This window comes from Miniopterus schreibersii (assembly GCF_964146895.1).
Source record: "Miniopterus schreibersii genome assembly, chromosome: 6".
Classification (NCBI taxonomy): domain Eukaryota; kingdom Metazoa; phylum Chordata; class Mammalia; order Chiroptera; family Miniopteridae; genus Miniopterus; species Miniopterus schreibersii.
In genome coordinates, this window is record NC_138107.1 from 69693544 (window position 1) to 69720212 (window position 26669).

A 26669-nucleotide genomic window follows, 5' to 3' on the forward strand; every position below is an offset into this window, starting at 1 on the left:
ATACAATAATTAATAAATAATGATACAAGAATAAAACACTGTGCTTTGCATACTCATAACTGTAAAACTACTTTTGCCCCATCCTGTATTTAAAAAGCAGGCAGTGGTGAACAGAAGTAGCAATCATAGGGAGTGGGACCGGTGATGGATTATATATACACAGGTATATTCACATGCCCAAATCTTTTCTAATTTGAGATGAAGAGAAGAATTAGGAACATTAAATAAGTAAATGCAATCACTTAGCTTAGATAAGAAGGATGAAGATTTTTATACATGTACAAGAAAGTAGAGAGAAATAAATCAACGGTTTCTTTCCAGGAGTAGTGCTATGGAAAATTACACCCTATGACGAGAGAGAAGAAAGTTGTTTTTTCCATGAAAACGAACAATCCAGGTGAAGAAGCAATACACACATGAGAAAAACCAAACAATACAAGAGTTCAGCAGCTGTTCGATACAAAGGTTCTTTCACAAGGCAGTGCATGACTGATTGCCAAATAATGGTGCAAACAAGTTCAGAGGAAGAAAAAAACATTCTAAAATCTGGATTTGAGTTGGACATTAAATCAATTGCTGCTTTTATTGTGTTTATGCAAATCATCAGGCCAAATTGAAACTGGACTTCATATGGTAAATAAATTGGTCTTATTTGGCTCTTTAATAAAATTGAGGGTAATTTTAGCAGGGGGAAATTGTGTTTCAATAGACTATAATACAGAGTTGTAAATATTAGGCTCTAATTCAATTAATTGTCTTCAAATTTTTATTTTTCACCTATGAATTGAACTGGATCCTGAATTTATCTAGTTCTCTTAAAATATTTGGCTACAACCCTCCAAACTAATGTTTCATTTTTCTCCATCCTTTGACTTAGAATTAGTGAGAAGTAAAACATTTTTTCCTTCCACCAGAACACTTGTCAAAATTCTTGTTATTCTAGCTTTTGCCCCAATAATACTAAGATTTGTAACACAGTTTGTCTCCACCAAGTAACAAGCCCTCTCAATACTCAGGCAATGCCATCTCTAGACACCTTCGCCACCTCCTTCCATGCCCAGGCCTCACTGTCCCTCTGACAGAGAGCAACGATCTCCTGGCTCTGAAAGAAAACTTCACTCCTCTTCAGCAGGAACCAGCTATTGAAGAGACCCTGCGCCCCTTTTCTCTGAAAGAATTCACAGCTAAGATCTTTGAGGGAGAGATATGGTAGGCAGTTAGACATAAGCAGAGCAAGGACGATGGGCCAAGGGCAGAAGGTCATCAGGGCGTAAAGCCCTGGGTGTTAAGCAAAGGACAATTGTAGGGTAGGACCTATTCCCCCGAGTGACCTTTCCTTCCCTGACCATGACCCCCTGACCTTTCCTCCCTAGAGACAACATCTAGATCTCTGTTGTATTTCAGCTCTAGGTCCCGAAAAGCAGCAAAACCAGACAAGCAATGCCATGGCTGACCTCAGGGCCAGCTGCATTGGATAATGACCCCCTGCCCTGGCGCTGACCAATCAATTAGTGGAGACCACTACCCTGAAAGGACACACCTGGAAAGCTGCTGAATATTCCATTGAAATCTTCCCCTGGGGCCTCCCTTAAAATCTCCACCCTTAAAATCCCTACGACAGAGGACACTCCCCCCCCCCCCCCCGAGCTTTTCCTCCCAGGAGCAAGCCAGCACCTTGGCCTTTCCCCTCCCCTCCCCTCCCCCCAGACACATCACCTTCACCTTTCTCACTTCTAAGCCCCAAAGGCCCTTCCTTCACCTAAGCCCATTTCTTCTATGAATTACTTCTCCTACTTCTGCTTTTTTCCAAATAAATGTTCTCTGACAAAAATAAAAGGTAGCAATTGTGTGGATGGGGCGGCAGGGGGGGGGGGGGGGGAGTGAAGATGGTCTAATCAGAAACTTGAAGGAAGGACAGAGAAGACCAATTTGACTCGCAGGGGAAGACTCAGAAAACCTAGTAGTAATAGATAGATCAAAAGACAGTCTAATGCCATACCTAATAGGGCCCTAACACCCAACTACAGAATGACTTGATGAAGAAGCCACACTATACTCTTCAAGGTAGGCCAAAGTATTTGACTACTCTCATCGCACGGCAGCCTTTCTCACTTAGTAAATAAAAATTAAATTACTGGATAAAATTATCACCTTAAATCCTTTTAAAGTGTTGGGAGTGGTTGGAACGGCACCAGGTATTGGGCCAGTGGGGTCAGACCACACCTGAGTTCAGCAACCTTGGTACTAGAGTCTGTCTAGGAAAGAATTCAAGGCCAAGTCTCAAACTATAAAAGAACATTTATTTAGAAAATCAGAGGTAGAAGAAGTGAGTTACAGAAGAAATGGGATGAGGGAACAAGTTATAGAGGCAAAGGAAGGGCCCTTGGAGCTTGGAAGTGAGGAAGGTAAAGGTGCCACACTTTGGGGGAAGAGGAAGGCACTGGAGTGCTCTGGGAGGGAGAACTCACTGGTCCTCAGTTCTAAGGGTTTTAAGAATGGAGTTTTTAGGGAAGGTCCTGGGGGAAGATCTCAACAGAATATTCAGCAGCTTTCCAGGTATGTCCTTTCAGGGTCAGGGTCTCCACTGATTGACTGGTCAGTGCCAGGGCAGGGGGTCATTATTCAATGAAGCTGGTCCTGAGGTAAGCCATGGCATTGTTTGTCTGGTTTCATTTCTTTTCTAGGCCTGGAGTTGAAATATAACTGAGGTCTAGATGTTATCTCTAGGGAGGAAAGGTCAGGGTCATGCTTGGGGAGAAAAGGTCACCCTGGGGGCAAGGTCCCACCCTACAATTGTCCTTTTCTAGATACCTGGGACTTTCCTCCCAGGTGACTTTCTGTACCTGGCCCATGGTCTTTCCTCTGCTCATGTCTGCCTAACTGCCTACCACAAAAGGATTTTTTTAAGTTAAAGGGGATAGGTGAACAGTTAGCAAGAGACATTCCATCTGGAACCATGTCATTGGAATTTAAACTGCACATAACATATGCCAATAAATTGTTCCCAGTTCCTAAACCATTTTTAAATCTAACACTATTTTGTGGGAGGTTTGAGTGCCAGATCCTCCACAGGTATGATGACAGTGAAAACTATTTAACTAGTAAACCTATTAGAGGTCAGTACTAGAGGTCTGAAAGAACAACCTGGGAAGGTGAAAGCACATATAAACAATCAAGAATATAAACAAAACACAGTAGAAAGCAATGAAATTGGATTTCTGAGGCCAGTGCTCTACACAAGAAAGACAAGAAGACCTTGACACATTCTACTTTCTGATAAATTATCATCGGAACCCAGAAGGAGAGAGCCTACATTCTGATAGCCTTATTCATAGCACTAAGAAAAAATAGTACTGACATTCCTGTGTGGGCAGAAACAATGCCCTCAATTCTCAGACAAAATCAACACGTGGGAACAACTTTCGGATGCCAGAGGAAAATGTGAGCAACTCTAACGCAGAGTACACATTCACTCACGCTTCCATATTCTTGCAGGAACTCTTACATTTATTTTCAGACTTTAAAAATATATGTACAGGCTTATCAGCTGTATTAAACTAGCTCAATGCTAGAAATAGAGGAAGCAAATATTTCCACTCTTACTTTGCAACCTCAGAATGGAAGAAAAAAGAGGAAGTGACTTCCCCAAGACATCCAAAGAGTCAAAAGAAAAGTAAACATACATGTCCTGACTTTAGATCTATGGCTTCAACAAAACCTTACTGTATTTTTCCTTAGAGAAAAAGAGCCCTGCTATTTTAACTCACTAAGTCTATAAATGGCTTTAGCAGTATCACAAGAGTTCTATAGCTGAGTTTCTGAAGCAAGCATGCAGTATTCAGAGACTCCTTAAAACCCTTTACAATTAAAGTCTGGTACCAAAGGAGCTTCTCAAAAACCATTAGATATCTCAATGAGATAAAACAGACATATCAAAGAACAGAAACTATCAAGTTTCTTCATTAAAAAATAATAATCCTCAAAGGTTTTTTCCCCAAAAAAATTTGAGATCTGTTTATTATAAATAGATGCTAAATTAGTAATAAACTGTAATTTTCACTAACTACAGTGAAAAATACTTCACACAAAAATTTGGAACAGATGCACAAAGACAGACTAGGCCTTGCATCAAAATTAATGCCTGATTTAGCAATAAGCCTATTGTTACATAAGCTAGAAATAACATTAAAGTCAAATCATTTCTGTATTTTTTTTAATTTAACTATAATCATTCTCTAAAAATGTACTGTTATCCAATATTTAAGCTCATAAATATTGTGTTTCAAGCATTTTTACTCACTTAATATTAACATATACTCTCTTTCCTCCAAAGAATGCAAACTTCAAATAATTATTTTTTTTAAATGGTGCTGCCTTGGCTCCCTGAGAAGTCCCTTTCTTTTAATTTTTGAGGTTCAAGAAAGAATAGGATCAGATGGCCCACAGGAGAAAGAATGGAGAAAACGCCATTAAAAGTAGAGTTGAGGAAGGAAGGGATACAGATGGATGTAAGGAGATCTACTTATTTATCTATATATCTACCTATTTTAAGGGAGTAATCTGAGAAGTAGAGATGATGTTAGGATACCAAACAAAAATATCTCCAAGAATTATGTTTCTTGATTTAGAAAAAATTATTAAATTAATAAACATTTATATTAAATGGTTTAAAATGGATCCTTTCATTGATCAAAGGTACTGACAGGTAATACAACAGGAAACTGCTTAACTTTCCCAATGCTCTAATCACACTTATAAAATCATATCTATAAAGACCACTGATATACATCTTAACCAATGCAGTGAATAAAAGCATCCCCTTAAATTACTGTAGTCACATAGCTATCTACCATGTTCTAAAATCTAAACAGCATTCTTGTCCTTGCTAGGTCTAGTATACCAATGACTTCACAACTTCTGGTCCATTTCTCCCCAGCTCCATTTTGCTCTATGGATCAGCTTTGATCTTCTCACCTTGGCATTTAAGGCCTTTTAGAGCCTCATCTTACTTTAAAAGGTCCCTATAAATCAGGCCATTCCAATTCCTTGAGACTTCCTGCACAGGCAAATTGAAAATAAGACATATGTACAAAAAGAAAAAAATAAACAGTAACTATAGGCATCCAAAAGCCATGACAGACATAATTTTTAATGATAGTAAACAGATGAAAACAAATTTAATCTCTCAAAGCAAATAAAGTAAAAGTATTTCTTTCCCACACTGCATTCATCTTCCTTGAGTGCTTGCAAGTTCATTAATAACTAGTTTCCCACAATATACTTCCCCAAATAGTCCTCAGACACCGATTCCGGTACAGAGCTAGAGAACTACAGATAAGCAGCATCAGCACATCGCCCAGTCTGTCTAGGGTCAGCACTGGAACTGGGAAACATGACAGCATTCAAACCACGCGATGGCTATCTTTGGGCTCAGCTCCTGAAGAGGAAATAACAGCAAGTCTGATGAGTATCAGACCCACACTAAAGATGCTAAGCAACCAATCAGAGAACCTAAATGGGAAGAACTGGTTAAAAGAGAAATTAACCAAAACAGGGAATACAATTTATAATGTCTGTATTGTTGTAACAGCTATAATGCCCCAGATGAATTATGGCCTGGGATCAGATATAAAGTCACTGCCTAGAATTCCAGTGAACTGTTGTTACAGCGAAGTGTTATAAAATTTGCAATCTCAGAATGGAAGAAAAAAGAGGAAGTGACTCCCCCAAGACATCCAAAGAGTACACTGTTATAAAATCTGCTGTGGGATCACATCATTACAGTCTACTTAAATTCCATTTTGATTTGTCCTTGGTAGAAAAAAAGGTTTATTCAACATGTTTCAAGTTTATCTACTGTCCTCAGAAATTCATTCTCAAATGATATATTAAGTAAACACTTATTAGCTGAAACACTGCTGCTTTTTAACTTTGGATACTTTCTCAACTGTGCTTTGAGTAATACAATGACTTCATTTCCCATGAATGGTAGGATCAAAGAGGGACACAGATAAGAAATTGCTTTATTTTGTACCATTCCAAAATGAGATCAGACATCCAACAAATGAGTGTTAAACAAGACGGGGGAAGAAGCAGGTAGGCATAATGATTAATATTAGACTTTATTAAGTCAACTATGTCTGTAAAACATGTAAGGTAAGAGTCATTCCTAAGAAAATAAAAATAAAAAAGATAAAAGGAAATACATTCAAGTAAACAAAGAAAAATAAGACAGCCTAAACTTAGATGACAGTATATAGCCACATATATTAGTAATCATATGAAATAAATGGCCTAAATTCACCAGTGAAAAGACAGAATTCTCAAGTGGTATTAAAAAACATAACCCCTCAAAGACATAAGGACACAACACCCATATAACTGGTCAAATTAATGTCTGATGACAAGAAGTGCTGATGACAACGTGGAAAATCCAAACATGGTTGCCGGATGGAATTTAAATTGGCACTACCACTTTGGAGATCAGTTTGGCAATATCTGGAAAAACTAAATAAGTAAAACTTAACAGCCTAGCAATTCCATTACTAGGTGCCTACCCTGAAGAAATTATTGTACAAGTAAACAAATGTGTACAATTGATTGTTATACAATATAAACATGTTGTGCCTCAGTAGGGAGATAAACTGCTTTAGTCATTCAAAGGAATACTATACAGCAGTTAAAAAAATAAAGTAGATTTATACATCATAAAAAGACACAGGGAGAACAAGAGAGGAAAGATGGGAATGAGACTTTAGCAATGTCTTTAATTTTTTTTTTCTGGTGAATATGCAACTGTCTCTGCTATTATTTCTATATTTTTGTACTTCTAAGTATTTCATGACTTTTTTTAAAAAAAAGAACAAAAAGATTTAAACCATAAAGCACATTTTTCAGTCTTAAGGTTTGGTGATTGGAAAGAACTTCAGAGGTGGCAGTGATCTTCTAGATTATCTAAGTAATCCTATATGATATAGATGAAGTCAGTTTCTGGGCCTCAGTTTGGCACAGAGAGGTTGAGTAAGTGACTAAAGTTCACCTAACAAGTTATCAAGTTGGCTCTCAAAATCTAGATTCCCTAACTTCTAGGACAGGTAGGAAAAAGACAAGAGACATGTGGTCACGTGCAATGCAACTGAGTTAAGTTCAGAACACCATTCTATTGTTTTCCTTATTGTTCCCTTCTTCTACAACACCATTCTCTCTTCTCTCTCTCTCTCTCTTGGATTTAAGGATTATTAATCCTCCTTTGCCACTCCTTTTCTTGAAACAACTGAAATACCAGAACAATTATCACTAAATGAGTAAAAGAAGTTCTAGGTAACTACTACAAAGATAAAGGCAAGGACCATGAGTCATTCATCTTAGTAGTTCAACGGTGGGGTTCATGACCTCCAGAGTCAAACTGCTGGGGCTAGAACCCAGGCTCAACCACTAACTAGCTATGAAACTTTAGGCAAATTACTTACCCTACATTCTCCCATTGTATGGACATTGGCAATATCCATAATAATACCTACATCATATAGATTCTTATATTAGAATATAATTATGAGATAATCTATTCAAAGCTCTTCATACAGCTCTTCAGTAAACATCAGCTATTAGTATATGTCATGTAAATAAACTGATTTAGCTATGAAAAGCAACAAACTCTTTTGACTAATATAAAACTATAAGGTGCTAGATACTTTGAAAAAATTACATTGGTATCCATCAGCATCAGTGCTAATGAATTATAGCTTTGAAAATCATCAATGTTTTTTAATTAAAACTAAAAAAATGAGCTAGATGTTAAATCATCATCTGTCTCAGGATAAAAACACTTGGGGTTAAAGTGCTGAAATTTCATGACTCTGAAATGTCAACCTAGGGCTATCAATTCTCCAGAGGTAAAATTCAAACTATTTAACGCCCATTCAGAACAGATCCCAGACAATATATATGACCAGTGCAGACTGGCAGAGCATCAGCCCTGCTTACCCTTAAGGGTCAGGAACTATCATCATGGAAATGATGACCCTCCACTATGTTTTTTTAATGCAAAATTGTGACCATCTAATTCACAGAAACACGAAAATGTATTCATTGTGCCATGTCACAAAGGAGGGCAGACTACACTTCTGCTTGCATTCCACACTTCACGAGAGCTCTCCCATCAGCTCTGACTCACCTCCAGGTCACAGCTGTACTCGGTGCCATCAAGGAGGGTCACTTTACACTGGACAGTTTTGGTCTTCTTGGTGGCTTTCTGAGGGGCCTTCTCTGAGTTTAGCTCATTGGTCTGTACTTCCTTTGTCTCTCTTTTTGCTGCTGCTTCGGATTTATCTTCCTGTATTTCCTTTACTTTCTCCTCCTCTCTCTCCTTCCTCACTTCTTCAGCAGGCTGTTGATGAAAAATGAAGTTTATACTAAAATTGACCAATTTGCAGAAAACAACACATTAAGAGGAAAATCCTAGTAAGAATAGTGATTGTTACAAACATTGTGAAAGACTCCAAATGTTTACTAGAAAAAAATACTTCTCCACATCTTCCTTTCCCTAATCCACTGCCAATTTCCTCATTTTTGCCAATTTGGACATTAAATGAGTAAAAGAAATACATCCTGGCAACTGCAACTTAAATATTCCAATAATAAAATTTCCAATTATAACCTCACACCATAGCAAGCCCCAGGCTTCATTAGCCAACCAAAATGCACACACATGCAAATCTATTTCTTGCTACTTGCTGGACACTGACATAAATCAAATCAAGGAGGTATAAAAGCACAGAGTATTTCAAAGGAGAGGTGACAGGATTCTGAGAGGATCTGTTTAACCTCAAAAGAAACAGAAACTTTCTTATGGTGTGCATATAGAGGGGATTTTTTTCGCTTTGTTTAATTATTTGGGAAATTTTTAAAAGGAACAACAGGAGAAGGCTGTGGTAAAACACTCCAAGACCCATATCCCAGATATGGTAAGCCAAAACAGTCTTTTGATACAAGAAATCCTTAAATGATTGAGAGCAAACAAATCCTTTTTGTTACATGGTTATACCATCAAGCTTTCATTTCCAGGCAATCACTTCTCAAACATACCTGTGTCTCAGGACTGCCCCCTGAAGGCTTCTCTTCCTCGACGTCAACTTTAATGACCTGTTGTTTTCTCTGAGCTGCTTCTTCAGCATCACCCTTGGCCTGCCTTTCTTCTTCAGGAAGAGATGCCTCTTTATCCAAAACCTGCTCTTCCACAACAGCATGGGTAGGCTCTTTCTTATCTCCTCCATCTTTGGCCACTACTAAGTTATAGGACTTTTGTTTCTTAAGCCACGGGGGTATGAATCGAGAAATGCCCCTACTCTCAGATGGATCCTTCTGCCTCTTCTGGCGGCGTGGGCTACTTTGGCTCTTAGCTGGAGGAGATGCCTGGGAATCTTTTTCCTCCTCTAGATCAGATGACTGATTCTGCTGGTTTTCTGCTACTTCTTTTGGGTTTTCCTTGGTTGCATCTGCTCCTAACTGATCAGATTCCTTCTTCACTTCAGATGCGGAGCCTACTTCAGTAGTCATGGTCACAGCTTCCGCTGTGAACAAAACAAAATCACAAAAAGATATTTTACAATGTCTCCCAGCTTAGAGGCGAGGGACAGGGTGAAAAAGGAGGGCAAGGGGAATGACAGAGAGATGATGGGGAAAAACACCCACAGAGAAAGAAGGTTCATAAGCACAAGAGAAAAATGGAGATTGCTACTCTACCTTTGAGAATTCTCTATCAGAATCAAAGAACCAAAACTAGCATCACAATGGAATTAATTCTGATTCTGTACAGAGAACTTAAAATCATCAAGAGCTCTAGAGTGATTACTCCTCTTCAGTTTCATCTACCTATAAACAACAATCACCCCAAAATCCAATTTTTAAGAAAAATTACTTTTCTCTATACTTGGTATCCCTTCTGTATAATACAAAGTATTACTGATAATGTTAGACAGTACTGAGACACATTTCATTGAAATTTCACACATTAAAACTAAAATGTTAGGTATTATAAATATTAATGTTAAATATTGGGTGCTTAATAGCAAGAAAATTTTATCGCTAATGTACATACTCTTTTTCCTCCCAATATTAAATCCCATAATTCATCACCACTATTTCAATGCAAAAGATGTTCTTCTGGGAAAGGTACTCAAACTATGACCAAAACTCCAAACTCTATCCCACCCAACCGTGAACACAGTTTTCTTTGTGTATGTGTTTACAAGAAAATATCTAGGGACCGCTAAGGGGAACCAAATGAAGACATTATACAGGTGAAAAAATGCATCTAATAATTGATCCCATCACAACTAATGAAAACAAAACTGAAACAACTAAATCTGAAAGTAACTGGTTCTCCACATTTTACACAAGCAAAGAGAGACTTTTAAAGCACAGCAGCACCACTGACATAAAAAACAATAGGCAGGAAGGCAGAGATAAAATGTTCTCTCCTCTCTTACCAATGATTAAAGAGCTGAAAGGCTGGCACCCTGGCCAAGGGGAAATTTCCCAGCTATCTTCAAAAGTGGTACAAACTTGAGCAGTTCAAAAAATAAAATAACCTTTTTAAAGCTTTATTGAAATATCATTCACAGACCATAAAACTTACCCTTTTTCAATTATATAGTTAATGGTTTTGAGTATATTCATAAGGTTATATAACCATTACCACTATCTAATTCTAGAATATTTTCATCATGCCAAAATGGAGTAGGAGTCACTCTCCATTCTGTCCTCTCCCCCAGTCCCAGGCAACCACAATCTACTTTCAGTCCGTATGCATCTGCCTACTGTGCACATTTCAAAGAAATGAAATTATACAACATGAGGCATTTTCACTTAGCTTGTTTTCAAAAGTCATCCATGTTGTAGCACATATCAACATTATACTTGTTTCTTAAAATATTATTCGCCATCTTGTGCCAAACACATATCTGATAAGAGTATAGTATCCAGAATATATAAAGAACAATCAAAAAAATGAGCAAAGGATCTGAGTAGGCATTTCTTCAAAGATATGCAAATGGCCAATGAGCACTTGAAAGGACGCTCAACACCACCAGTCATTAGAGATGCAAATCAAAACCACCATGAGATACCATCCACTTCACTTACACTAGTATGCTATAATAAAAAAGACAGACAGTAACAAGTATCAGTGAAGATATGAAAAATTTGGAACTCTCAACATTGCTGGCAAAAATGTAAAATCACACAGCCACTTGGGAAAAATAGTTTGGCAATTCCTCAGAAAGTTAAACAAGTTACCATATGGTCCAGCAGTTCCACTCCCAGGTATATACATACCCAAGAGAAATGAAAACATGTTCACACAAAAATTTGAAATGAATGTTCATAATAGCATTATTCATAGCAGTCAAAAAATGGAAACAACCCAAATGCCCAACAGCTGAGTTTTGTTCTCAATTTATTTAAACATTAAAAAAAAAAAAGTTCATCCATTTCTCCCACTCACCCCCAATCCCTGCCACCAGCAACCACTTCTATGAGCTTGATTTTTACTTCTGGGGGAAGATTCCACAAATTATGAGAGATCACATGGTATTTGTTTTTCTCTGTCTGACTTATTTCACTTACCATATGCCCTCGAGGTTACTTCATGTTGTTGCAAATGTTAAGATTTCATTCTTTTTTATGAATAAATAATATCTATCTATCTATCTATCTATCTATCTATCTATCTATCTATCTATCTATCTATATATATACAGAGAGAGAGAGAGAGAGAGAGAGAGATATCTCACATTTTCTTTATCCATTCATCAATCAATGGGCACTTAGTTATTTCCACATCTTGACTATTGTAAATAATGCTGTGTTGAACATGGGGGTGCATATATCTTTTCAAATTAGTGTTTTCATTTTCCATGGATAAATACCCAGAAGTGGAATTGCTGGATCATATGGTAGTTATACTTTTAAATTTTTGAGGAATCTCTACACTGTTTTTCATAGCACCTGAACTATTATTAGGCATATAAAATTCAAAATCATGTCTTCCAATAAGACACCTTACATGAGTACTTGAACTGGCTCCAGAGCAATGAAAGTGGGGTTTTTCCCTTCTTTAAGGTACCATTTTCCATGTGCAACTTAAGTGGAGACCCTTATTTACATTAATCATGAAATGACCAGTTAATTTTTAACATATACTTTCTTATTACATTTTTGAGAGTTGAATCAATGCCCAGGTAAAAATTTAAACAGAAATGTCTCATAGTTGTCTAAGTTAACCAAGATAATTGGTAGCTCTCTAATTACTTGGCTATGAAAAATTATCTGGAAACCAATCAACTAAAGCTAAATTTTGGTCAAAATATTTTAGAAGCAATGAAATATGAAACTATTATATTGAAAGCATTAATATTTGTATTTTAATCATAAGAGCTATCACTCACTGTTTCTGTGTCAGACATCTGCTCCTCAAAACATCCTACAAGGTTGGATTATCCCCATTTTGCAGGTAGTAAGCAGAGGGGCAGAAGTTAAGCGAGCTGCCCAAGGCCACTAAATGGAGGACCACAAAACTGTATATACCTGTTCTCACCTGTATTTCATAATGCAGTCACAACTCCTCCACTGTCTAAGACCAATCAAGTGAACTAGAACTCTTGGCTTAAGTTCTCAACTACAATTCATGCCAGTCTGTGAAAATGACTACAGAAAGTGAATCAATTCTGTGACTTACTATAATTAGCCCTGCCCCTCCTCAAAATAAGAAATTTACAGATGAGTTCCCATCACAAAGAAAATGACTTAGAAGGTTATTATTTGTCTATGCAATCAAAAACTGAGCTAACTGGACAGAAGCTAAAGACAAGGTGCTAATGCCAGGACAAAGCCATGAAGCCTTACAAAGTTGTCATCCTCAATTACTGCTATATTTCCAACACCTAATTTTAAGAACCTCAGAGCCCTGGTGAGCACACAATAGAGTATACAGACAACGAATTGTAAAGTTGTACATCTGAAGTTCTGACCAATGTTACTTCAATAAATGTAATAATAAAAAACAGAACGAACCTCAGTACTACCCATCCAAGTGGAAGTAACAAGATAAAAAAACAATGGAAATGGCTAATTAGATTGTAAATACTCAACAAAGGGATGGATGTAATTATATGTAAATAAGTACATTCTTAAAATACTTTTAAGAAATCAACAAAGCTTAAGCCTAAACACTACCTTCTTTGTTGATAAAATGGTTTCTTGAACAAATTACCACCATCAAGAAAACATGATTATAGCACATCCACTCACCATAATTATCATGCTGTAACCCTCGGAGTTTCAAAGATGGATAAGCCTTTAAACTCCACCACCCATTAAAATGGAAACTCCTGAAGCAGAACGAAATCTCTCCCACTAAAATGAAAGCCCCAGAGGGCTGGGATCTTTCTTTTCCTCACTGCTGTGCTCCTGGCACCTACACTGGCACACAACAGGCACCTGATAAATATTTTCTAAATGAGTGTTGAAAAATCATCTACTCTAATATGCTCACTTTATCTTATCAACAAGGAAACTGAGGCTCAGAAAGACTAGGAGATTTGCCTGAGATCACAAAGCTAGGTGGGTGAAGACAGAACCAGAACTATTGTTTCCCAAACTCTAGCAATGCTCATTCCACTAAGCTTTAATTACAAATACCTAAAATCCATCATTAGTAAGTTATATAATATACTAAGTAAAGACCTTTCTACTTATCATCAACCAAAAAGAACATTGCTGTTGAACAGCCAGGCCATTAGAGAAGCATGTGGTTTTGACACAATTACCACACTGGCATGCTCCATCTGGATTGATAAAAAGTATTCATTACTGTAACAGCTCCATGAGAAAAAGCATGCATCATTTAACAAGCAACCAAGCAGAAAACCGTCATCAATAGAGGACCAGCCCTGGTTAGGTAAGGAGCCTTGCTATGTGAAACCATTCTTTTTCTAGTGTTTAAAAAAGAAGATCAGTTCCAAGGTGCTGTCTCCACCACTAGCCTATGCTCCTGAAAACACTAGCCCTTCATCAGAGTACTACAGCAAGCAAAAGGAAGCACTTTCACAACTCTAGACACTCAAACAAAGAACTTCAAGCAAGGGGGATTCATGCTAATTAGTGGGTCCAGATGTTTCCTTAGGACCTTGAGAGAACCAAGTCTGCTCTGAGTTCTCACTGTTAACAAAATCCATGCACCTGGAACAGGGTGGGTGCTACTGCCAATGAGTGGCTCCCATCTCTGCTGAGATCACGCGCAATAAGAGATCTTTAATTTCTGCCAACATTATTTAGGGACTCAAGATTTACAAAATGGGAAAGTACGCCTTTCTAAACTTCAAAAATGGTGAGGGGATGGAGAGAGGCTTTCCTTTGAACTTTGAGAAAGACATAAACAAAAATGTGCAACAAATAACAAACCCAAATAATATTTGCAAAGCGTACGCAGTTCCAGTTTGGTCGATTCCATCTATCGTTGTGGCAGAGGATATGTAGAGCAACCTGCCAACACCCTCAACAGCTTGCTTATGAATTCATCGCTCCAAAGGGCCTACAGGCTAGAGAACTGCCTTCCCTTAAAGCATTAAACGTGAGAAAAACAAATACAGCAACTGAAATACAGGAATGATTCAGCAGCCACCTAACTCTACTTGGAACATAAGGGTGATGCTTCTCAAATACATCCAGCATGTAAAGGGGGGGGAGGGGCGAGGAGGAGGAGGAAAGGGAGGAAGGAGGAAGAAGAATCCGCAGAGAGGAGTTACAAAAACAGGCTGGGTTAGAGCACGCTGCAAGCAATCCCTCCCTACTCTGTCTATCTTAAGTCACAAGGTCTAGAAAATACTACATCCCGTGCTCAAATAAGTACAAATACATTCTAAAGAGACTATTTGTTGGTTTATATTATCTATATGATGAAGATAGACAATAGTTTTGAAATAATCCAATGTTGCCCAGCCTAGTTAGTTACCTTTATATATTATATCACTTGTTTGATTTTTGTTTTTTTAAGAGATAAAGGACCTCTAAGAGAAGAGATTTTTCTGTAAAGATACAAGCTAGCATCTGGTTTAAATTAAACCCACACATACAAAAGATATGAACTGTAGCCCTTTGCTAGTCCAAGTCTAGGCAGGATCAGGTTACATTCAGAGCATGTATCTCCTCTACCCTTTCTCCTTTTTAATAGAACCCAAATTTTGTTCAGCTTTCCTCCCTTCCACATGCGTGTCAATGGAGGCTGGTGTAGGGCAATCATGGTAGTCCCCCTCCCCATGCCAAGAACACATGCAGAAAGTCTGCTGATAGGCTTCTGGGAAGACTCCTCTCTCTTAAAAGAGTCACAGGGAAGAGAAGACCCCTCTTCCGCATCTGAGCATAATTTACATGACTCCTAGAAATGCTGCTACCACCTTGAATAATCCATGAGAGAAGAAAGCTTGCGGAAAAAGAGAGACACAGTGGAGGGCCCTGGCAAGAGAATCACAGAGAAGAGGACCAGAGCGCTGAGCATGCCACACATGGCCGGGTCCTGTGTCTGAACTTCCTGTTATGTGAGACAATATTGGCTCAAACAATTGAGCCAGGGGTCTCAGTTCCTTGCAGTCTCTGTTAGCCTCTGCACATTATATTCAGAGGCAAGCTCTGGAAAATAAGTCCTAAGAAACTGAAGAGTTCATCAAAGTGTAAGATCCCTGCATAAATTGGAGGGGGTATATGAAAATCAAGGAGTAATTTTCAATAATATCCAATTCCATTAGTGCTAACAATCTTACGTTAAAGCAAGTCCCTGCTACTCCCTTTCTGAATTAGGTCAAGACAGATTTCTGTGCCAGGCAAAGTCTCCACAAGTAAAGAGGTCATCCCAAAATACTCTTTCCTGAAGTGAGAGCTCAATAACCAGAGGCTGTGCATGAATCATTAGGGATCTCAATATTGGACATCATTATTGTCATAATCAAAACACACACAAACTTTGTCATATTGGGCACTCCAGCAGCACACACTAACCGAGGCGACAGATACCCAGAACCCTACCCGCTCTTCATCAATCACGTACACTGAATCATGTGGTAAGAAATACTGGCAAACTGCTTTTGCTCAAACTCCCTCTCTCAGATGAATACCCAAATTTTGTAATGGCCAGAGCTTTCTGTACAAAGCTAGCTAATCTTTGGGTAAAATATCATGGTGGTTTGGAGATCAAGTCTGGAAACCAAACACCAGGATTAAAATTCAAGGTCTGTCTCTCACAGACATGTACCCATAAACAGGTTATTCAGTCTTGTTGAGTTTCAATTTCCTTGTAAGCAAAACAGGGGTATAATACATACCCACTGGTGGCTCTAAGGATGAAATCAGATATTATAAAGTGCCTGGCACATAATAAATTCATAATAAATGGTGGGTCACTGTCATCAAGTAGAGATTCTGTGAAAAAATGAACTATGTCTGTTTTTTACTAAATATTATAATAGTAATAGTAAGCACAACCCACTTAATAAGTAACACAGTTACAATAATAAATAATGATAATATCAGCTGTTTGCTGACTAGAGACTTTGTATGTAGTAATTCCTTTCATCTTCACAACGCTTTGGGGTTGGAACTAAAATTATTCTCATATTACAGGTGAAGAAGGTAAAAAAGGGGAGAAATAACTTGCGCAAAGCAACACAACCAGTAAATGGAAGAGTGAGGATTCAAACCCAGGCTGTCCAGCTGCAGAGAGCTTATGCAGTACTGCCACCAATACCAAATAACTTCTATATTTTATAACCAGAACCTAGCATAATGCCTGATAGTTAAAAAATAAAAATCAATAAACGAATACTACTATTTGGGGCTTTATAATCATTAATAACATGCTCTGAGTCCCCAATAAATTCCACTGACCTTCAGGATGTGGGCTGTATCAGGCTTAGCCCCTTCTTTCAAAAGAAATGTTTCCTGAGCACTTTCATAGCATATGTACCTGACATCAGCAATAAAGAAGAAAGAATTCTGCTCTCAGTCTAGTGGGGGACAGGAGCAGCAAGATTAGCATTGATATAAATTCAAACAACTTGTCCCTAAATTCACAAATTTTGGTAACATATTCAGAAATTATTACTAGTTTGAAAAGCTGACCCAGTTTTCTTAAAAACTACAATTTTCATCTCTTCAGGAAGTTATACAATGGTCCTTCACAGGAAATGTTGGTTAAACACTCATATAACACAAATAGGCATCATGCTTTTTAAAGAGCACTTAATGTTGGTTAAACACTCATATAACACAAATAGGCATCATGCTTTTTAAAGAGCACTTAATTCTCATTCTCAATTGTATTTACTCTCTAGCTGAACTCAAGTAACTGGAATAAAAAGCCAAGTAAAATAGTACTGGTTATAAATTTACTTAACGTTAAAAATTCAAAATAAATTTCATTTTTAAATTGGCTAGGATGACCTTTCAATAGGGAAAAAAGTGGGTGAAGGGTAAGTATAGGGTTAACAGAGAAACAAATACAAGGGACACACAAACATATAGAGATGCTCACCACACTCATCGTAAAAGAAATACAAGCTAAAAGTTCAGAATAGGGAATCCAAACTCTTAATCACATCAGCAGTGAGCATGGCTATGGCAACAGAGGCATTCTCATATAATTGCAGGTAGAAGAGTAAATTGCTACCGACCCAATGGAAGTCAATTTGCCAACAGCCAAAATTCCAAATGTGTACACACTAAACCAGTAATCCTGCTTGTAGGAATGTACTCTACTGATACGTTTGCACATATGTAAAATAATTACATACAGATGATTCACTGTAACATTGTTTGTAAAGAAAAAGATCAATGTCCATCCATAGCGGACATTATACTATTCACAAAACAGAAAAGCTATAAAGAAAAAAATGAGGAAAGTTTCCATCCCCATTACAGAAATATGTCCAAGTTACACTGATAAGTACAAAAAGCAAGATGCAGATGGCACATAGGATATGCTGTCTTATGGGTTGAAAGCAATATGTGTGAGAAGTACAAATTCGTGACTACACAGCACACATCTGCCTGCAGAAGTATAAAGACAATTGGGAAGGACACGGAAGACATCTTTTTTTAGGTATATCAACTCTTCATTTGAAAAAAAACAAACACCAAAAACCACATATAGGTCCTGAGAAAAACTTGCTAGTTTTTTATCCTTTTGCCCTAGGTATGGAAATGAAACAAAAAGATGTCTTTTGCTAACAGTAATGGTAGTGTACATGCAGCGAAGGCCAAAAAGATTATTCCTATTTTCTGCTGGAGAAGTGAGAACAGGGCACTTAGAAGTAGATTTCTGTGAAAGTTGAGGAAATTTTTTAAAGGAGATAAAACACAATGGGAAGACACTAAATTTCTAAGCTGGTCATACAGAAAACAGTCCGAATCTGTCAGCAGCTTCATCCTCACTTACAGGCAAAAAGCAGGAGCAAAATTGGCCTGACAAGCAAAAGGATGTCATGTTTCCTGTCCACACCTTCTCCCTGCCCCACATCTGTTCCTAGGCTCCCATAAAGATAGTGAAAGTTTGTGCAGATGAGGAACTACATGTTCCTAGTGAAGTATTATGCATCCGGTGGCTTCTCGATAAACTTGTGATGTTCCTAGTTCTGGAACATTTATTTGGACCACCATCATATAATATTCTATACAAAAGAAAAATACACGTGCAGTTTCTTCCAGTGACATCATAACCAGGCTCAAAACAGAGCAAAACCAGCACCAACAATCTCTCACAGTCATAACAGATACCAGGGAGTATACTTTCTCTGAGCTCATCCCACAACTACCTTCTGCATAGGATCCTTACTCATCATAAAATGCACATGGTATAAAGTGGTCATCTACAACCAGTCTAATACTATTCCTGTGTGAATCAAACTCTAAATTCTTCAGCAAAAAAAATAACAGTGGTTCAGGAGGTCTTTCCAAATAAGCTAAAGACAAATCCAGCAAGGTTAACTGCACAGGATAAATGCACAGGCTGCAGACGCTGCATTTTAATAGGTCGTAAGACAAAAGCTTGTCAAAGTCAATCAACTCCCCAGACTATGACAAGGCCACCAAGCTGGAGCCTACACTGATCTCACACTTTCAAATCCTCTTCTCCGTAAGCTTTGGAGCACTGCAGTCAACAGACATAAATATCTAAACTTTGTCAAAAAAACATAATTCACTTGGTAAATTTTGGTCGTTAGATCTTCTGCCATTTTAAATATTTACAGCACTACCAAAGAGTAAAATGAGACTATAAACTAAATGATTTTTCTAGCTTACATAAGCAATACAAGTGTTGACGCTAGCCCTCTGGTTGTTCAGCAGAAGGTGCCTTGTAGACTGTTAGCATACAGACCCTCTAAGCCTGGCGTGATAAAAGCAACTTTCCCCAAGCGGGAAAAGCTGTAACTACAATGGAATTACAGACATGCCATTTGGAATGCTTAAACCTTTTTTTTTTTTAAATTTCTACTCTGAGCATTTGTTTAGCTCAAAACTACTTGACTTAGTGAGAGTTTCAAATAACTACTTTTTAGGTGGTGCTGGTTAGGACAAGTTTTTATTTCAACTAAATAGATTTCTTTCTTTGGAGGTCAAAATTCAAACACTTGTAAACATGATTTGGTAGAGGATCCTGCTGAAGAATATTCCAGGCATTCAACCTTAGAGTCCACCAAAACGTTCAGCAAACTAAATGTCAACGTTTAAAATCTCCCTTTCCAACTTTCTTTGTGACCCAGCTATGACGTTAAACTCTACATCACCAATACATCATATAATGTGTACAGGAATCCTACAAAGGAGATGGGGGTAGGGGATGGGGGTTGGGGAAGGCGGCCTCCTGTCCAAATCATCAGCATCACCTTTATAGTTATTACCACATCAAAGGTGCCAATAATTTAATGTCTTTTATTGATTTCAGAGAAAGGGAGGGAGAGGGAGAGGGAGAGAGAAACATCAATGATGAGAGAGAATCATGGATCGGCTGCCTCCTGCATGCCCCCTACTGGGGATCAAGCCCACAACCCAGGCATGTGCCCTGATCAGGAATCAAACCATGACCTCCTGGTTCCTAGGTTGACGCTCAACCACTGAGCCACGCCGGCTGAGCAGTGTCAATAATTTCAAGAGACAATTCTTTCTTGAGCCTAAAAATAGAAAACTTAAACTTCCAAAGTACACATACCCATCCCTACCCCCCAATACCTGGTAATTACTTCAGTGGTATGAGGGCATTCCCTGCAGTGTCAACTATGAAGAAGGAATTTGCCCAAATCATCCCCCACCCATCATAGTAGTAGCATCGAAACAAGGTTCTTTTGGAAAAAAAAGTTGTTAGACTGGTAGATTATATCAAGAAAAATCATGAAGCCAGTTTTTTCTAAGTCTAGATGTCAGCATCTGGGCAACACGGTGAGTTTTCACATTTGTACAATGTGACAACTGATTAAATATTCAATAAAAGAACTTGTTGAGACCTATCCTTGTTCAACCACTATCACACTTGGATTGTAACAGCAAACGATATATAATTTTTGATAACTATTAACTGCCACTAATTTGCAGATGCTAAAAAAAAGTGAATTCAAATCTCTGCTAGCCACAGTACTTCCTTCAATCAATCCAGTTAGCATGAGACTGAAGCATCTTAAAATTAAATTCAAATCTGTCCTCCTTCAACATGTTAAAAAAAAATAACTGAACACTGTTAACCTTACATGGTCCTCAATGTAACTTAGGAAAAATTAACTTTCATATTGTGAATTGCACCATTGAATGAATCAATTGTAAAACAGCAGGCCAAGTATATAAAAAAAGCAACCAGTTTCATTATTCTCATACGGAAAACCTGAAAAGGCAGTTATGTTAAAGATAACCTGATAAAATTCAGTATTTTCCTAGAAAAATGCAAACAAATGGTCTAAAACTAAACACTGACCACATACACAAAAACACTTTTTCACAGGGCTTAGTTCAAATTCAACTGAACATATTCCCTTTCCACACAGTGTACTTACCCAGATTCCATCTACTCTATACATTAGCATTTTCCAAATATTTCAGTCTCCTGAATACTGACACTCTCAAAAGCAAGCTTCCTTCAAAAGCAAAGCAATCACGCATATACAATAAAACCCAACTGCTACAGCAGAAATTTCCTAAAAATCTCCCCCTTGAAATACATACGCAGCTTTTAAGTACATCGAGCCCGTTGTCTGTTGTTCCCTGTCATTAGAAGACTGTGGAAAGCTGATGGAAATCCAGTCTGCAAAAGCTTAATGAGCAAGACCAGCCCCACCCAGGCGGACACTGCTGGAGAAGGGCATGCTCAGTTGAAAAGCCCAGCTTGGTTCCAAGTTACTTCATTCCTCAGCTAGAAAATTCACATGGGTCAAAGAAAAAGTCATCTTCCTGCTGCCGGCTCTAGCCGCTAAATGAAGAAAGCTCATGTAAAAAATAGTTTTAATGACACAACTGTAATTCTATGATAATTTTTATAATTCTATTATTGCTAGGAATTTTTTCTGGTTTTGTGGGTATGATTTTTACTTTACTTTCGGTCTCCTCCCCTCAACTGTGTTTTTACTTTTGTCATTTTATTCCACCCTACAAATAGACACCAAAAGCATATGTATACAATATATGGTCTAATCATCTTTATTTATAAGCTACTATAAACTGATGTATACATGTCCAGATATACAAAAACACTGCAAATACATAGTCCAGTTTTCAACACATAAAAAAAAAATCAATTTTGATTCATTTGTAAAAGAATTTGCTTGTTCATTTCACATTGTACTAAAAAATGAAGGCTCATTCTAATATAGATTTATATGTTCCATCACAGTTACAAAGCTGATAAATGTCTTTTTTATTATATTGTCAATCCTACACTGAGAAATGATTGATACAAAAGGTAATCATACATCCATCTGTCATATGAATATAAATACATATGGAAGCAAAGTAAATGTAAAGTCGCTAGAGGAAAGCACATTACTTTTAAGATTCAGGTCAGAGAAATCTGAGAAACAACAAATCTTCCCTAATTCTACAATACTAACCCCAACTCGTTCTACATTTCCACAATTTAAATTCTAGTTGTTGTTTCCCCCCACCCCCATGTAGATATTTATATTAACCAATCAGGACCAAAACAGACCCTGGATTCAGAAATTCAGTTTTACATCTTCAAACTGCTACTATATTACTCTCCTATCAAGCAGTTCCAATGTCAATTAGTTAGCATTATCTGTTCACATTCATCTACAGCAAAGTTTTTTTTAAAAAATACAAAAAAGGTAAGTTTTTTTTAATTACAAAGAAAACACTTCAGATACTTAAATAAGCGAGATGTCACCTGTGCCAACTAGTAGAGAAAAGGTAAGGTTTGCTTTATGGGACCTTACTGAAAATGTTTCAGTAGCAACTAGCTCTGAAGAGATTAATCTGTCAAAATAAACAATATAAAGCTTTCAAGAAAAAAGTCATTCTATATGACAGAAGTAAATAAACTTCACTATCCACCATAGCGTTTTCACTGGTTCACAATAGGGCAACTTGGTGAGTTTTTAGTAGAGCCAATTTTATTCAATTCAAAGTATCGATAATCTTTTCTTTTATGTACTTTCTACTGTTTAATGTTAAATGCATTTTTTATAAATATTACAGTACATGACAGATTTATTTCAATATACTTATTTGGCCCTGCCGGTGTGGCTCAGTAGTTGAGTTCGACCCACAAACCTGGAAGTCATGGTTCAATTCACAGTCAGGGCATATGCCTGGGTTGTGGGCTCAATCCCTGGTAGGGGGCGTGCAGGAGGCAGCCGATCAATGACTCTCTCTCTCATCATTGATGTTCTATCTCTCTCTCCCTCTCCTTTCCTCTCTCTGAAATCAATAAAAAAACATATTTTTATATGTAAAAATATATATACACATACACTTACTTGGAAAAATATTGGCTCCAAGCCTTTTTCTGAAATGTGTTGCTCCATGGAATCCAGAAGTCTCAGACTCCTGACATAGCACTGGATCTAGTGAAGTTAACCCTGGTAGATCTCTATAATCCAGCCAGATCTCTCTCATCACTCCTGCGTGTCCTGCCCTCTTAACTCCCCTACTGCTGGGACTGAATTGTGTGTCCCCAAAGTTCATATGCTGAAGCGCTACCCTCTCCCAATGTGATGGTACTTGGAGATGGGACCTCTGGGGAATAATTAGGTTTAGATGAGAAAGTAAAGGCGGAGGCCATCACGATAGAATTAGGGCCCTTAGAAGAAAAGACACCAGAGAGCTTTCTCATTCTTTCACCTTCTCCTGCTGTCTCTCACCTCACCAGGTAAAGACAAAGAGAGAAGGCATCCATCTACAAGCCAGGAAGGGAGCCCTCACCAAAAATCAACCATGCTGGCAACCTCAATTATGGACTTCCAGCCTCCAGAACAGTGAGAAAATTAATTTGTTGTTTAAGCCACCCCATGTATGGTACCTTGTTATAGCAGCTGAAGCTGAATGCTGCTGCTCAAGCTCCTCTGCTGGCTTCAATATAAAAAACCCTGCTTATAAGACATCTGGATCTCATTATTCAAACAAAGGTTAAGGGAACTAAGAAAGAAAGTTTTGTGACACTATGATTTGGAAATAAAATAAAACAACAACAAAAAATCATTAATACAATAGATAAAAAGAGAACCCAGAGAATTTAAATGAGTTTCCAAACTTATATACCCAATAAGTGATAGTGCCAGAATTTCTACCAAACTGGTCTGTCTTCAAAGCCAATGCTAGTGGCATTGGTGTTATAGTGGTGAGCACAGCTGCCTTCCAAAACCAATGGCACTTTTCCACCAATGCTGCATTAACTCTGTTTTAACACCTTATCTTCCAATGTGTAAACTGAACCCAAAGAAGTAAAGTAACTTATATAAAATGACTCAGTGGGTTATTGACAAAGAAGTACACATCAGGTCCAGTATCATTTAAATTATTCATTCCCATTAAAGTACACATTGAAGTGCACAAAATACATTGGCTGAAACATCTACACATGTCTTAATATAAAAAATTGTTAATATGAATCTATATCTATTACAACTGTCTTGGGAAGATGCTAAATAGTGGTGTTTTGACACTGCCTCATTATTCTGCTAAAAAGGGAAATCTGAGGTTTATCTCAGAATATTATATTTTAAATACTTAAGGGACTTGGTTGGGATTAAAGTGGAGATTTTTTCCTTTATTTGTGTTTGTCAGTTTATATACAAATAGAATTTTATCTTAAACCGATATGATCGTGTTTTCACTTTCTAAAAATATCCTACCTCCCGGCTTTATTGGGGCAAAGAATGGAATTGAGTAAGATATAAAGGACCCACAGCTCCAAAACCAAATTCTGTGCAGAAAATAAGTTGTTGGTGTTGCAGAAAGACAACGAGGAAGACAGTTCCTTTATGCATCTAGCCTCCATTTGAGAAGCAAGCACCATGTCATACAAGGAAAAAAAGCACACATAATTTTCTGAGGTAGCCCTAAAATAGCCTAAAAAGTACTGTAAACAAACCACTGTTTTTTGATTCTACTAATTTTACAGGGAATCCAATCTTCCTACCTCCCAATCACTGGGCAAAACTATATTTCCTGAACTGACATGGAGAAAAGTTTTAGGACTCTTTGAATCTGGATGAACCTCAATTGGTCTATAAAATTTTCTAACAGCCCACATTTCATAGAGTCCTTGCTATCCGATGTCAGCAAAAAGAAAAAGGAAGAAACTGCACTAGTTCCATGGCTCCTCCGTGTAAGCTCTCTTTTAACCACACGCCACCCCAGTTTAACTTCTCTCAGCCTCTAAATCCAAAATAATTTGCAAAACTGCTCATGAGTCATTCGCAAAATTTCTTCCCTACCACGTCTTTTAAAATGTAACATTAGAAAGAACTATGTATTTGTGAAACTCTGGGAAAGAAACATGTTGTATGGCCCCAGATTTTTACATGGGGTTTGGGAAGAGAATAGGTGCAGGCAGGTGCGGTGGGGGTTGGAGATGGACTTGGGGGGGGGGGGGGTGCTGGTTGGGAGTCAAAAAGTTAGTGTTTTGCCCGGCCAGGCGTGGCTCAGCGGTTGAGTGTCGACCAAGGATCCAGGCGATCGGGGTTCGATTCCCAGTTGGGGCACATGCCTGGGTTGCAGGCTCGATCAATGACTCATCATTGATGTTTCTCTCTCTCTCCTCTCCTTTCCTCTCTCTGAAATCAATAAAGATATATTTTTTTTAAAAAGTGTTTTGAAACTATCTAAAAAGTGTTAAGACAATGCTAACCCTTTTTTAACTAAAGAAATCAAAAGCATCACTATTAGAATTACACATTCAGACCAGTACAGATAGTAACCCAGCATTTACTTTAAAATATATTATTTTCCCTCCACGTGTCTAAGAAACATTTGCTGAGTTCCTCTTTTGCATCAGACACAGGTCTAAGCCCTTACCACTAGAAAGTTCTTCCTCATACTAGCCCTCAGGGAATTCACAGTCTAGGAGGAAGACAGATACATAAACAAATAATTATACCACATGTGATAAGGGCTCTAACAGAGGTACAGGAAGGGCACAGTAAAGTGGACAACTCCCTTGGGGGGAGTCAAGAAAGGCATTATAAGCTCACAATGTTTAGGCTCATTAATCTCATTTTAAATGTACAAATGCTACTGTTAATGTGGTAATGACACCCCCTTGCCATAGGGATTAAAGAAATAAAATAAAGGCACCTATCACAAAGCCCACTAAATACAAAGCACAAAGAAATATCTTGTTAGCACCTGTGCAACACCCTACATTTGACTGAGCAAAATGGGGTTTTTAGAGTATAAATAAATTTAGAGCCAAAAGGGATCTCAGCATTCATGTATCTCTAGCCCTTGCCATTCACAGATGGAGGACCTGAGGCCAGAATTTAGGTTACCTGTTCGGGTTACACAGTAAATCAGTTGTAGAACCAGGCTAGTTGTTAAGGCTCTAATAATTCCAATGCCTTTCCCTATGCAGACTGCCCTGCCCAGATGAAAAGAAAAGGGGAGAGACACTGTAAAGGAGAGAACAGGGAAGAGAGAAGCTCTTCGTAGCTGTCAAAGGGCCAGAAGAAACAAAGAGCCCTGAGACGAGGTATCCAGCAGACCTCAAAAGCTCCTCCACCCTCTGGATACAAAAGCCCTACACCCTTCCACTCCTAAAAAGAATTATAAGTTTCCAAAAAAAAAGGTGGCTGTTACCAAGAAATTATCCACTCTTCCAATTGGAAAGACTATTAAACTCATACTCAGTTTGGATATATCCCCATATTGCCACTTAGCTAAGTCTGTAAAATGAGGGTATCAGCAGATACCCTGCCTGTACAAAAGGACGGTGGTGAGGAACACAGGAGAATCACCACTATAGCTACTAATAAAGTGCAAAATGCTAAGTAAATACAAGTTAATCTTCAACATAAAACTTCACTGGTCAAAAAAATTAACCTAATCGTTCCCCTAGAAATGGTTAAATGTTGTTGTTTTTTAAATACAAACATTAGCACATAGTAATCTCCTACCAATCCCAT

The 26669-nt window shown here is 37.9% G+C and overlaps 1 protein-coding gene across 6 annotated transcripts in view; it reads right to left on the reverse strand.

Moving 5' to 3' along the window:
• EPB41L2 (erythrocyte membrane protein band 4.1 like 2) overlaps window positions 1-26669 on the reverse strand; it is a 182023-nt gene that overhangs the window by 88365 nt on the left and 66989 nt on the right. For all 6 annotated transcript variants that reach the window (XM_081141173.1, XM_081141172.1, XM_081141171.1 and 3 more), the window contains exons 2-3: window positions 9085-9569; window positions 8174-8386 (exon numbers count right to left, since the gene is read on the reverse strand). In XM_081141173.1, coding sequence (XP_080997299.1) covers window positions 8174-8386; window positions 9085-9555 — 684 coding nt within the window. In that variant the 5' untranslated portion in view covers window positions 9556-9569. The remainder of the gene's footprint in view (window positions 1-8173; window positions 8387-9084; window positions 9570-26669) is intronic.